This window comes from Tupaia chinensis, unplaced genomic scaffold (genome assembly GCF_000334495.1).
Source record: "Tupaia chinensis unplaced genomic scaffold, TupChi_1.0 Scaffold143651_1, whole genome shotgun sequence".
NCBI lineage: Eukaryota > Metazoa > Chordata > Mammalia > Scandentia > Tupaiidae > Tupaia > Tupaia belangeri.
This window is the reverse complement of record NW_006203500.1, coordinates 1,658,227-1,672,752: the sequence shown is the minus strand read 5'-3', so window position 1 is coordinate 1,672,752 and position 14,526 is coordinate 1,658,227. Positions and strand designations below refer to the sequence as shown.

Genomic DNA, 14,526 nt, shown 5'->3' with positions numbered 1-14,526 from the left:
CCCCCAGCCGAAGCCCCCTGGGAGCACACGGGCCCCGCTGGATGGGAGCGGCGGCATTCGATATTCCGGGACTCCCACCTGGGCTGGAGGGAGGCTGGCCACAGGAGCAGGAGTCGCAGCCAGAGGGAGATGAATGACGGCACAGGCTCCAGGGCAGCCCCAGGCTGGAGTGCAGCCACCCTCCCCATGAGCAGAGCACTGATTGCTCCCCTTGGTCGGCGGGAGAGGGGCCATGATCAAGGCCCGGGGCAGGGGTACAGCCACGAGCCCACCCGGCCTGGACATGGACGCTGACAGCCACGACAATGTTCCCGTCACCGCGAGACCTCCTGTGGACCTTACACGCGACGGCCCCTACCCCAACCCCTGGTGACCACTAATCTACTCTCCGTCCGTATCGTTCTGTCATTTCAAAAGTTACACAGCTGGGTACACACACATTATGTGGCTCCTGGGACGGGCTTTCACACTGAGCATGATTCTCTGCAGTCATCCGGGTTGTTACGTGTTCTACTGTGTGTTCCCTCCCTCGTCCAGCCCCCTCCCTGTCCCCTACCACCATGAGTGGCTAAATCAGGTGCTTCTCCACACGTATTCTCCCTTAGGTGCTTCCCCACCAGGAGCTTCTCCCTCAGGAGCTTCCCCATCAGGTGCTTCTCGACACACATTCTCCATCGGGTGTTTTTCTTTTCTTTTTTTTTTTCTTTTTTTTTGGAGAGGTTTTTCACTATAGGGCGCGTGCGCTCACCAGACAGAGAGACAGAAAGTGAGAAATCACCCCCCAGAGGGGATGGTCACCCGCAATCCCTTCTCCTCCATTCTCCTCTCGGGATCTTGGGCACGCACGCACACACGCCCGGCATGAGTTTTAAGCCACCGGGTCTGGGACGCAAACCGCGGTCGACTACGTGGGAGTCCAGCGACATAGCCATTACGCTAACTGCTGGTTCTCCATCGGGTGTTTTTCTAACAGGCGCTTCTCCACCATGCACTTCTCCATCAGGTGCTTCTCCATCACACACTTCTCCATCAGGTGCTTCTCCATCAGGTGCTTCTCCATCAGGTGCTTCTCCATCATGTGCTTCTCTGTCACACACTTCTCCATCAGGTGCTTCTCCATCAAGTGCTTCTCCATCAGGTGCTTCTCTGTCACACACTTCTCCATCAGGTGCTTCTCCATCAAGTGCTTCTCCATCAGGTGCTTCTCTATCATGCACTTCTCCATCAGGTGCTTCTCCATCATGCACTTCTCCATCAGGTGTTTCTCCATCATGCACTTCTCCATCAGATGCTTCTCCATCAGGTTTAGCCATCCTTTTGCAAGTTGGTGGTGGGATATTCACAGCCGTTCATGGCAGCCTTGGGAACACATACCTTTGCACTGAAGTGGTGACCACAGCTCTGCCTGACCTATCAGGCTGGGTTCGGAGGAGGAGCTGTCATTTGAACTGGCCTCAGGGAGGTCACCGCATAAGTGCAAGGTCTCCCTTTAACATACCATCTTGCTAAAACGTCCGACTCTGATGTACTCTTCAGTTTTGTTAAATCCCATGTAAAATGTCATTGAGCAGAAGGAAAAAATAAGCTGGCTTTGCCAGCCCCTGCCTGGGGAGTGGCTTCCTGCTCTCTGGCCTCTGGGTGGCTTCAGCCAATGAGGAGCCCAACAGGAGGTTAGAGGGAGGGAGGGGAGAGACCACGGGAGGGACCCAGACCAGCTGCCCCACCCCTTCAAGTGGCCTCTGCTCATCACCTTTTCTTTCCAAGTCCAGTCTGCCCACTCCCCTGTTCCTCCAGGGTAAGCAGCCCCCGCCCCAGGAACCCTGCTCCCCTCAGGGCTGCCCCACGCCCTGCCCAGCCTCTGTCAACAGCACCCCCGGGAGCATCCTGTTTGAGTGTCCATCTGTTTCCTGTGGGACCCTGACCCATAAACCAGGCACACAGAGCAGAGGCCCGGGGGAGAGGGCCCTCGGGCAGATCATTTCCATCAGTGCCGCGTGGCTTGGGGCATCCTGACCTAGGGCCGGCAGCCTCCTACCCTCCTGACCACTCACCCCGAGAAGCACTGTGCTGGCCGTGGGCATGCCCCAAACCCCACCTGTGCCCCTGGGCTCACAGGAGCTGCCAGTACCGAGACAAGTCACGTAGAAACAACGCCGTCCCCCACGGGCAGGTGCAGGTAATCCCTGCTAACACGCGCATTGTGCCTGCCAAGCTGTGTGATGGGGGGCCTGACGACACACACGGAAAATGGTTGTCTCCTCCACAAAATAACCCCAGGCGAGAGGGCGGCGAGAGCGGCAGGAAAGGCCTAATCCTGCGGGCTTTGTCAGGGCTGTGGGCGGAAGCTGCGGGGCTCTCGGAATCCACCTTCGCCAGGCGGTTCCTCTGTGCTGCCTCGAGGGCCGCCATGGCAGGTGGGCCCTTTCGGTGTTCCCTGTGCTCAGCGCTGGCCCCAGGATGGTGAATTAAAGCTGGGCACAGGGTGGGCCCCAGGGCCTGGCTTTGAGTCCCCCTCAGCTGTGGCCACGGGTGGTCACGCTACCATGGGCAGATGGCTCAGCCCCACGCACGCCCAGTGACAATCCAGGGCACTCAGTCACTCGGAGCTCTGTGGGTCGGCACACATGGGACAGCATCGGGGGGTGTGGCCAGTCTGTCCACTGGTGGAGACCTGGGCCAGATGTCAGCATAGGCACCAAGTCAGAGGCCACGCCCCTCCCTGGGGACCCGGGGGTGGCAGGACCAGGCCTCTCTCTGGAGCTCAGCTCCTCGCCTGTGTGGCCCAAGAGCTGCTGTCCCTTCACCCCACCTGGAGAGGGACCGGCTTGTGAGGGAGACCGTCTCGGGGTGGGAGAGGAGGCGCAGGAGTGACTCCACCTTGGCACAGGGCATGGGTGTCACACACTCACCCGGGAACCCCGCGGGTGCCCAAAGAGGTAGGAAGCCATTCCTAGAGCAGCCGGAGCAGGACAGAGGCCCACGGGGGAGGGGACATGCAGGACAGAGGCATTGTGGGAGAACACGCCAAACCAAGCCCCCGCCTCCATCCTGAGGGGACCGGCGGGACAGAGGTGCTCAGGAGGGGCCCCTGAGGCTATCGCCACGGGCCATGGTCCCAGACGGATACTTCCTGGGAGAGCAAGAGTCTTCGAGACAGGACGACCATGATGGACGTTCAGGAGGCCCGCTCTCTCCCCTCTGTTCTCGGCCCCGCCTCACCCGATACAGCCCTGCCTGGGACAGCGCCCACAGGGCAGAGGGGCCTCCTGGAGCCATGGCTGCCAGACCTGCCCCAGATACCTGCCCACTTTCACTCCTTATTCCTCAGAACCCTCAGCTGGCACTCAGCCCTGAGCCCACTAGATCCCTCCGACCTTGTCACAAGGAAGGCTGGGGTCCCACACAGGCCCCAGTCCTGGGCCGCCACCCACCAGCAGCGCGGCAGCTGCTGCCCTGACCGGGGACCCAGGACAAAAACCGTGGTCACTGTGTAGGAGTATTTTAGGATGACTAGGGGACAGTGGGACATCGAGGCAGATGTCAGGGCAGAGGGACAGAGGGACAGTGGTAACCAGTAGGGAAGGAAGGTCACAGAGTCAGCCCCAGGGGTGGGAGGTGCGTGTCCCCATGGGTGTCAAGGCCTATTCTCCATGGTACAGTCCTCGTGGAGGACAGCGGACCCTTAGCTGGCCACACTTGCGGTGGGCATGGCCGGGCCCAGTGAGGGGCCAGTAGACCAGCTGTGGTGGGCAGCGGGGAGGGCTGTAGAGCAGCAGGGTGCTCCTTTCTTGGCTGGCAAACCTGCGGTCCAAGGCAGACCGTGGTGGGCCGGGGGGCGGGCTGCAGCTTTCCTGCAGGAGAAGGCTGGTCTGGGCAGTCACAGCCAGGGAAGCGGGCTCTGGCTGCGGCCCAGCCGTTTCCTCACGAGCCAGTGAAGAGCCTGAGACAGTGAAACCAAGCCACCCGGGGCCTGGCCTTCCCGGGGACGTCGGACTGCACTGCGCCCAGGGACAGCGGGCACGTTGGCTGCGGCTGGAAGTTCTGCCCCATAAAGGCAGCGGCCTCCTGCCCCAGCAGAGAGCGGGTTCTCGTCTCCCACCCCCACTCCCTGCAGAGCTTCCTGAGAGCCCCCGCACGGACTCCGGCGTGTGACACGGACCCTCCACAGACGCCCACTTCCTGAGCCGCTTTCTCCAAAAGCACATTTTTTGAAATTTCAGAGTCTAAGTGTCCTCAGGCAGAAAAGCTGCGGGGCAGCCCCTGTCCGGGCCGGCCGGGCCTACCTTGTTGTAGTACTGCACCTGCACCGAGTGCCACTGCCCATCACTCACGCCTCCGGGGACCTGCGGCGCCACGGTCGTCGTAGTCTCACCTGCGGGAGGGCCCGGGAGAAGTCAGGGGTCCGCAGGCCCACTGAGGACCTCCTGACGGGGACTCGTGTGGCTGCAGGGAAGGGCCAGGCAGTGTGGGTCAGAGACGTGGCCATCCCCTCCACCTGCCACCACTCCATCGACACTGAGCGCTTGACCCCAGCCGTGAAGGTTGTGGGGTTCTTGAGAGGCAGAGAGGGGTCCAGTCAGCCCAGGGCTTGAGAGGACCTGAGCCTGCGAGAGCACAGGCATCACCCACGTGGTCTGGCAGGCGTGGCTTGGGGTCCGGATGCCCCCATTGGCCATTCTGTAAGAATGCTGAGCCCCAAGTTCTATCATCCTAACAGGGAAACGGGTAGGGCTCAGGGCTCTGGGGACGGAAGCACCTCTGAGCCACCCTGGTAAACGTCCAGCAACAACTCCCTCCTACCAGTCCTCCATGCTGGGGCCAGCTGGTGGCGTCGTGGTTAAGGCAGCTGAGCTCCACATGGCCGACTGCAGTTCGAGTCCTGGATCCGGTGGCTTATGGAATACACCAGGTACATGTGCGTGCATGGGCAAAATCCCAAAGAGGAGATGAGAAGGGACTACTCGGCCATTCTCCCTGGGGGAGCACATGGTCCTCACTTTGTCTCTGTCTCTGTCTCTCTTCAGTGAGCACACACGCCCTTATAGCAAATCAAAAAAGAAAACCATTCATGCCAGAAAAACCCGGACAAGAGAGGCAGAAAGTCCTCGTGGTGGTTTGCATGGCCGCAGTTCTTTTCTAACACCCAGGACAACGTTCCTAGTGGCCTGGCCAGGACCTGGGATCTGCGGACGACACTGGGCTCGACTCCCTGGTTTTAGTGACATGAGCTATACTGTCCGTACTTCCAGCACCACAAGTAATGCTACAGTGAGCCCCTCTGTGCATTTTAGATGCCCCTCCAGGCAGGCTCCCGGATACGGAGTCGGGGAAGGAAAGAGCACGGCTGGGAGGAGCCGCCTGCGCGAGGGTGTCCCAGTGCCATAGCTCAGGGAGACGCGCCGTGCTGCGCGCCCTGCGAGGGAGGCCTACCTGCAGAGAAGGTGAGCTGCACCTGCTCCTCCACAATCTCCAGGGCGATGAAGTCGTGCTTTTCGTTGAAGCGGCCATTGTAGAGCAGCAGCGCGTTCCTTTCTTGAGTGGCAAACCTGAGGGCCAAGCAGAAGCACGTCACACCCTGAAGGTTCCGGGGTCAAGACGCTGCCCACCAGTGACCAGCCTGGGCCAGCGCAGGGCAAGCGCGTGGGCTGATGGGCCCAGGAGCCGACGGCCACCACTCCTGGTCAGTGATGCCCTTCACCCTGGGTCCACGGGGGATCCAGTGACGACAGCCTGCAGCTGGGAAGACCGCTTTTGTACAACGGTCCAGGAGAGTGGGCTCAGCACGTGCAGACCGCCCTCTGCTCTGAGGAGTAGCCCCACGTGCACGCCAGTGTGAAGGCACGTGCACCTTCTGGCTCAAGGACGCCAGTGCTGCGGGACCTCCTCAGGCCTGTCTGCCTCGGTCCCAGCACCACGCACCAGTCACATCAGCACCCTTTTGCTCCCAGGCGGGGTTTAAAGACCTCAGGGCCTTTGCACTTGCTGCTCTCTACGCTAACGACAATCTTCCCTGGCTTTGCAGCTCTCTCAGGCTCAATCTAACTCCACCTGCCCCAACTCACGTTATTCAAATTGCACCCACCACTCCACCAGGCTAGCGTGTCACTCCGTTTATTTTGGAAATTATCTCACTTATCTGTTAACATGGCTGTACAATCCTCCAGGGGAGGGGTCACTTTTGTTCACTGTATCTTAGAGCCCAGAGCCTGGGCCACACAAGTGTCTGATATCGACACCGGATAAATGGAGCAGGAGGTACCGAGGAACGCATGGCTGTCTGAAGACACAGACCTGTCGGAGCTCAAAGAACTCACGGAGGCCAAACCCACTCACTCCCGCCGAGATGGCTGTATCCTCAGAAGGCCTGCTCCTGCCCCACAGTCCTGAGAAGCCGGCTCCGTCAGACCGGAGGTCCCCCGACAGGTGTCTTCAGACCCACTGAGTCGCTGCAACACCTCCCTGACACCACTGCTTCCAGAGGGCTCGGCAGCCCTGGGACGACGTGGGGCCCGTTCCCAAGTAAGCTGGAGCTCGTCGTGGTCAGAGGTCCTCGGATTCAGTTGATGCATGCATTTTCATGCAAGGAGAGTCTCAACCAGCCCCAGAAGGTGACCTTGGCCTTTTTTCTTGAGTTAAAGTAAAATCAAAGCTCCCAACTGGACCTCGAATCTCTGCTGTTTAGAACGCCACCAAGAACGATGACAAGCACTGAAGAAAAAATACCTGCACAGCATTCTGGACGCTCTGGGTGTGAGGTGAGCAGGAAGAGCAGGCCTCTTAATAAGACGAGGACCAGGGCCAACAGGTGGCATGGTGGTTAAGGCAACAGACTCCTATGTGATGGCCTGCGGTTCAAGTCCCAGACTTGGAGGCTTAAAATCACAGAAGGTGCGTCATGTCCAAAATCCCAAAGGTGAACAAAGGAGTAGGGATTGAGGCACGGCCATCCCCCCTTGGCGGGGTTCCTTCTCACTTTCCGTCTCCGTGTCTCCCTGGTGAGCGCATTACCCTACAGCAAAAGCCTAAGAAAATAGGAAGACGATGAGCTCAGTACCAGGCTGTCTCAAGGCTCAGCCCCAGGTAGCACCGAATTCTCCAGAGGTTTCACTTTTAAAAAGTCTCTTCCATGAGAGAGACAGAGACAGAGCAATAGCACCCTACAGGGTCCTGACGCTGTGACCCAGCCCTAAATTGTGAGCGCACATGCCCACGTGCTCAGGGAGGTCCCTGGACACACCGGAACCTTCATGCGGTCAGCCTCCCCAGCTGTGTCCCGCCGCGCCACCCTCTGGCCCTTGGGCTTTTGCGCTCTATGGTTCCTGGGGACCTGGCAGGCACTGGTTTGCATCGGCATTGCATGGTGGCAGGGCGTCCACCTGCCGCAGGTGAGAAAGGAGGGACCGGCCAAGAGGAGGCAGAAAGAGAACCGGCCAGAAAACAGAAACCGGGGCTTGGAGGGGGCTGGGCAGGAGAACAAAGAGCGGCTGGGAACCGAGCCCAGGGCCGCCTGGGAGCCCAGCACTTGGCAAACAGAAACCAGAGAGAGGAGCCGGCCCTGCAAAACCACCGAAACAAAGGCGAGGCTAGGCCAGCCCAGCCTTCTCGCAGCGCCCCTGGGGGCACACAGGGGCCCTGGTAGCCCGCAGGGCCTCACCCCGGTAACCACAGCTCCCCGGGTCGGGTTGGGTCGCAGCTGGCTGCGCTGCTCTGTGGGAGCCCTGCAAGGGCAGTTCCTGATTTGGGTTTTGCAGCCGTTCCCCACGGTGCACTCGTCTGTGCCAATTTAACGGCAGCCCAGGGTTACCAGCCGCCAGTACGCCCACACAGCGGGTCTGACATGGGGTCGTGCAGACACTAACCTAGACCTGCGTGTGGACACGCGTGACCTAAGGTGGGCCTGGGACAACCGTCATCATCCCACTTCCTCCTCACGGCTGGGGCCCTCCCACACAGCGCATGGACACGCCGACTCCAGGACCTTGGCCACTCTGTGCGGCCTCCAGCAGGAAGGCCACCTGACGCTCGGGAGCTGCCCACGGTCACTGCGGCATCCTGACCGAGGCCCCGCCACACCCAGGCGGCGGGGCCCAAATCCGCATGTCCCCAACCCACAGTCACATGCCACTGTGTGTTTGCCAGAGGACAGGAGACACCTTCTGAGGCGGGGCAGGCCTCACAGAGGCCCTCTGTTTGAGACTTCAAGCCCCGTGGGACGCAAGTGGTTGGGGATCCGTGCGGAGCCTCGTCTGGAAGCCGACGTCAGCGCAGCCTTCTGGGCAGCGAGTGGGGACTTGGCGTTCAGAGAGCGGAGAGCGACGAGCTGGGCCTAGCTGTGCGGGGCGAGCGCTCAGCCGTGCTGGGTGACCCCACTCATTCCACGACAAGAGGGAGACGGGGGTTAGGGACAACCACCACTGCGGGGCACTGCCTCCGCCACCATGCTCCGAACCTCACAGAAGCTCCCTGGGGAAGAGCTGTCACTAGCCCATTTTTCAGGACACAGGACAGGGAAGGATGGCACTTGCCAAGGTCAGGGGTTAGAAGGTGGCGGCACCAGCAGGTGTGGTGAAGGAGCTGGACTTGCACGGCCAACCACAGTTCTAGTCCCAGACCCAGCACGAAACCACGGACACAAAGGTACATTGTCTGCGTGCCCAAAACCCTGAGCAGGGGACACGGCCTGGCATCCCCACAGTGGCTGCTCACTGCCCCTCTGCCCTCTCTGGTGAGGGCACGCACCTATGGCCGACCTAGAGATAAACAGAGAATGAGGCAGAGCCGCAATCCATGGGCCCAAATCAAACCGCCAACGCTCGAAGCAACAGCCTCGGAGCGGCAGGAAGCTCAGAACCACCCCTTCAGAGCCACCAGCAGTCGCCCTGACAGGGAGCACGGCGGGCCCTCCGAGCAGCCCTCCTGGGACAGGCCACCTGGGACAGGGAACACGCGAGGGCCAGACCTCAGGCACCAGCAGCCATTGCCAGGGTCTCACTAGTTAGCCCAAGACCCAGGCGCTGCCCCGGGGCCACGGCGGGCCAAGGTCGTGAGCTGACCTGGGAGCAGGGCAGGTACACACAGTGTTGCCAGGATCTGGAGGGCTGGGGGAGGGGATCACGTACCCGAGACCCGCCAAGGGCGCCCAGCTCCCGCCCCGACTCCTACGCCGCACGCCACCTGTGCACGCGTGGGCTCTCTCCCACGAGTAAGATAAACCCTCTCTTTTTTTTGGAGAGGTTTTTGCTATAGGGCGTGTGCGCTCACCAGACAGACAGAGAGAGACAGAGAGACAGAAAAGCAAGAAATCACCCCCTGGGGGTGGGCCACACAGCAATCCCTTCTCCTCCATTCTCCTCTCGGGATCTTGGGCATATATGCACACACGCCCACCGTGAGTTTAAGCCACCAGGTCCGGGACGCGAACCGCGGTCGACTAAGCGGGAGTCCAGTGACATAGCCATTACGCTAACTGCTGGTCCCAAGATAAACCTTCTTAAAAAGTGAAATTCCGGTCGGTCCTGAATTAGCCTAGTGGTTAAGTGGGCTGGCTCCCACATGACTGACCATGTGGTTCGAATCCTGGCCCAGGTGGCTGGGAGAACAGGCCAGTGTGTGTGCGTACGTGCCCACTCCCAACTAGGTGGGGACTGGAGATGGCACTGCATGTGACCATGGTCCATCGGGGGCGCTTTCTCCCTCTCCCTCTCTCTGTCTCTGGCGAGTTCATGTGCCCTCTGACAATCAAAAAAAAAAAAAGAAAAAAAAGAGAAGTGAAATCCAGGAGGATGGACAGGCCACGGGGAGTGTCCCCGCCAGGAAGAGCCTCCAGGTGAGCAGCCACGTGGCAGGCCGTCAGTGACGTGACTGCAGCCAGCTGCCTGGGGCGGAGATCCTGCCTGTTGCCCGTGACCCCGGAGGGACAGAGGACGGCCCAGGTGCTTCTGCAGGGCACAGGGGTCTGCCTTCCCTGAGAGCCCCTGGCAGACACTGCACGTTGCTTGGAATGCCCAGAATTTTCACTCTCCCATTCAACCACTCGCGGTCCCACAAACCAAAGAGCCTTTTGCCTCTGAGAGCTGGAAACTCTGCTGACACCTCCCAGGCAGTGGCCTCATCTCAGGGTCAGTGGCCTCACCTCCGGGCGGTGGCCTCACCTGGGGCTGGTGGCCTCACCTCGGGGGCAGCGGCCTCATCTCAGAAGCTGCCTCACCTCGGGCAGTGGCCTCACCTCGGAAGCTGCCTCCGTGGCCCAGAACTTCCAGTTGCAGCCCGCCCAGCTCTGGCGCCTGAGGTGTGGGGCTGACCCTGAGGAGTTCCCGCAGCAGGTGAACTGAGGCACGGATGGAGACCTGGGCCCTGGTGGGGAGGCGGGGAGCCGGGAAGCTGGAGGGGCCTCCCTGTGAGAACTCAGTTTTCGAAATGTGTCTGCTCGGAGGCTGGCATGACGGCACCGTTTGAGGAGAGGAGCGGCTGGCCCGTGACCACTTGCCCAGGAGCCCTGATGCACGCCTGCTGGCCCGTCCCCGCTCTGGCCACCTGAGGTCAGGTGCAGCCACGGGACCAGGGCGCGCCGCGCAGTGGCCACTCCAGAGCTCTGCCGGGAGGTCTCAAAACCTGTCCACGTTTCCAACAAGGGGCTGCACCTTTTCAACCTGCACGCGGCCCCGTAAGCTGCCCACCTGGTCTGCCAGCCAGCACCGGCCAGAGCGACCTGGCTAACAGGCCACTCGGGAGGACACGTGCCATCATCTGGAGCGACCGTCGGCCGGGCGGGCACACTTACGTGAGGGCGACGGTGAAGTGGAAGCGCTGTCTCAGGCCTCGGAAGGTGACGAAGGACTGTGGCGGGAAGCTCCTGGTGGAGACCTCGCAGTAGGGCCTCTCGTACTCGCCGGGAGGGCACACGCAGTGGAAGCCGCCGATCAGCAGGTTCACGCAGGTGCCCCCATTCTTACACACGCCGTTGGCACAGCGGCCCGAGCGGGCATTCACCTCGCAGTGGTCTCCTGGGAGCGAGAGGAAGAAGCGAGTGGGTGGCGAGCAGGTGCCAGGGTGCCCTCTGCAGCCCCCGGGATGCGCAAGCCATTGTCAACTGCTGGAAACGCACGGCCCCAGGGCTGCGGCCGTGACGCCAGAGCGACCTCTCTGGCCTGTGGGGCCTAGGAGAGCCAGGCCAAGCCAGGCTGCAGTGACACGTGTGGGGTCCCTCCCTGGGACCGCAACACCAGCTCCTCGTGAGCCACCCAAGGTGGTGGGTTCCCTGCAAGGTTTCCTCCACGGAATGTGCCAGTGACTAGGTCCCAGGCTCGCTGGGTTCCCTGTGCTCCCAGGAACACAGCCATGAGACCTCAGCACCCCGTCCTCCTCCGCTCGACTTTCCTCCGTCTTTGCACATGAAATTAAGTTATGGATCTTGAGATGAAATCATGCAGGCTTATCTAGCAGTTTCTATATCCAAAGACAAGTGTCCTTTGAAGACCCAGAAGAAGATAACAAGAGCAGGTCGTGAGAGATGAAGGGGAGATTGGAGTTCTGCAGCCACAGCCAGGCAGCTCGTGGAGCCACCAGAAGCTGGAACAGGCAAGGAAGAACTCTCCCCTAGAGGCTTCAGAGGGGGTGAGGCCCTCTTGACACACTGGTTTTGGACTTCTGGCCTCTAGAACTATGAGAGAATGAGGCTGGCGTGTCAAGACACTCAGTGTGTGTTCATTTGTTATAGCAGCCCTCAGACACCGGCACACCGTGGGGTGTGTTTAACTGCTGCAAACAGTCGGCCAACTCCGTTCTTGCTGGAGTGAACAGCAGTGGGAGAGTTCATAAGGATTCTCAGGTCCTTCCAGGCTAAACTGTGCCCATATGACACCAGCCCTGGCTAGGACGACCAGGTGCTCAAGCCACCTCCCTTGAGAAGCCAAGGAGGTGCAAGGACAGAGCACTGGCCCAGATAGCAGCTCAGGAGGGCCTGCCTCAGCCGGCCCCAGATGCTCTCTCCTCCTGGCAGGATGACTCATGACACAGGGTCACTTCCGGTGGGTGCCCCAGCTCACTGGCTGAGGAGAGAGCATAGCCAGCCATTGGGGGAGGGCATGGGGAACACCCTCGGCAAGACCCCAGTGCTTCCTCCTACCTAGGACCCAAAGGAGTCACTCCTTTGCTCAGAAATAGCCCCTGGCTCTGCCCCTCTCTGCCCCTCCTCCAGTATCAAGTCCACACTCTGCAGTCTGGAAGCCAAGACTCTCCCTGTCCTGGCCCCCGGTTGCTGCTGGAATCTTTGGTGCTGACCCAGCTCTCAAGAGCCCTGGCTCATGGCTGAGACGACCACGCCTGTGCATCTGCACCCCTGATCCCTGCTCACTTGGGACCTCCATATATGATCCTGGTTCATTCTCTGAGCTGATACTCTCTCCAGAGACCCTTCTCTACTCCCATCTCTCCCAGCCCCTTACCTCCTTGGCCCCACTCTGCCCTGGGGAAGGGAGGCCTGTCCACTTCCTTTCTGGCCCTGAGCTCCTCAAAGGTAGAGCCAGATTCCCCTGGGATTGGCCCCGCACCCTGTAATTGCTCCAGCAATATTCATTGACATGATCCGATCTGAACTGATTCAAAGGAGCTCCTCCCCAGACTGAGAAGAGTCCTCTCCTGGAGGGTCTGCACTTCTGTGTTTGCAGCTCTCCTGCTCCCACTTATTTTTGCTTTCCCATGGGGTCTAACCTCAGCTCACCAACTTCGGCACCACAGTGGGCACTTGAGGCCGGTTGCCCTGTGCAGTGGGGCAGGCTGGGAACTGCACGATTCCACGGGGCATACGCCCGAAGACCATAATGTGATCTGCACCCCCTGGAGTGTGTGTAGTCCCTCTTCCTCAGGCACCTTCTGTCTCCAGATATTGGCCCAGCTCAGAGAAGATCGGACACTGTTCTCCTTTCCCGGTATTGTTGTCTTGCAAAGCACCTTGAGGCCTGCAGGCTTCCCTGGGGCTGCAGACTCTCCCTGCAGATGTAGCCAGCTCCCACAACAGTATCTTCAAAGAAACCCCACACTCTCTGTCCCCCTCCCCATCACAGAACTATTAATAGAACTGTCCCTAGAGTCTCCTGAGCTAGGTCACCCACCAGCACCCCTGCCTTGCCTTCGGTTTGGTAAGGAGGTCACAGAATGTACGGTCCCGAGGACAGACTTCTGACTATTCTTCCTGGACTGAGATGCTTTTCAAAGGGCCTGGGAGAGTCATATCTACAAACATTGATCTCACTGTAACCAACAGCTTTGTGGGCATCGCCCCGCATCCCGACCCAGTGCAGCATCCTCAGATAAATAGCATGGCCGTATTATCTACGTTCAGGTTAGATTCCGACATTCTTCCCTATGGGCCCCAAGTCTCTTCTAGACAAAGACTTACATATTTGACCAATTAATAACCTAAGAATTTGCAAATGGCTTCTGGCTGAGCTTTTTGGGGGTCTGGAAGATGGGGTTTAGAGTAGAGTTTCAGTCGCCTTGGTCCCAGGACACAGCAGAACACACCTCAGATTTCATTAACCTAAAATTTCTAAACTCACCTAAAACCTACAAGCCCCTGCTTCCAGATGTCCTGCCACTTTGGGCCAGGTCAGTGAAGAGACTCCTTATGCTGATTCACAACTTGTCTGTGTTTCTTGTTCTCAGAACTGAAAACAAAAACAAAAACAAAAACAAAAATCCCTGCTGCCTCTGTGAACTCTGGGAAACATTTTGTGCTGATGACTCAAAGTTGTGTTTAGAATAAATTATGTTAATAATTATTTCTACAGAGCTTGGTTTCCATCACTGATAATGGCAACCACGAAGGGACCAAAGAGGAACCAGAGGCTCATCCAAGACTCAGATGTATGCCATGACCATGCGAGACCTGAGGGCCACCTCTCTGTAGGTTTCCTCCTTGCCCGTCTCTCTGTGGCTCCTCCTGCACGGCCCGGCCAACCTCACATGCCGCTTGATTTCACCATGTCTGTCTCTCCCACCGAGGAAGATTGCAATGCCGCTGCGTTACAATGTACCCCCCAGCCTGATCCCTCCTGCATCAGAAGGTTCTGGAAGTTTTGCAGAAGTTTTGCAGGCTAGGAAGCCACAGCTGCCCACCTATCCCCCTAGGGGATAGTCCAGCAAGGCCGGACCCGGCACCAGCTCTGGGCCTGCACTGCGTCGGCTGGCTGCAGCTGAGTGACGCTCACCCCTTGCAGAGATCATGACCCCCAACCCACGCGGCCCAGGAGGCCTCCCCAGCCTCTGCCATGCAGGGCAGATGTTGACCTGAAATCCCTGTCAGGCCCCCAAAGGCTTCTCAGACCTGGCAAGCTTCCCAGTTACTGATTCTAAACAAAAGCATTTTAAGTAAAGGTGTTTAAAGTAAAAGTATTAAAGTCACATACAAAAAACAATACCGCAGAAAGCACGGGCAAAGGGGGAACCTCCAGCAGCTTCAGGGGCTCCCTGCAGAGAAAGGCCAAGCCAGACGCTGCGGCCACGCCGCCCCTGCCCCGCGGCCCGCCC

At 59.4% G+C, this 14,526-nt stretch overlaps 1 protein-coding gene across 1 annotated transcript in view; it reads right to left on the bottom strand.

The window, feature by feature from the left end:
* CELSR1 (cadherin EGF LAG seven-pass G-type receptor 1) overlaps positions 1 to 14,526 on the bottom strand; it is a gene marked incomplete at its 5' end in the record, with an annotated part of 155,990 nt that overhangs the window by 65,281 nt on the left and 76,183 nt on the right. The window contains 3 exon segments of the mRNA XM_006164654.3: positions 4,284 to 4,372; positions 5,431 to 5,546; positions 10,781 to 11,003. Coding sequence (XP_006164716.1) covers positions 4,284 to 4,372; positions 5,431 to 5,546; positions 10,781 to 11,003 — 428 coding nt within the window.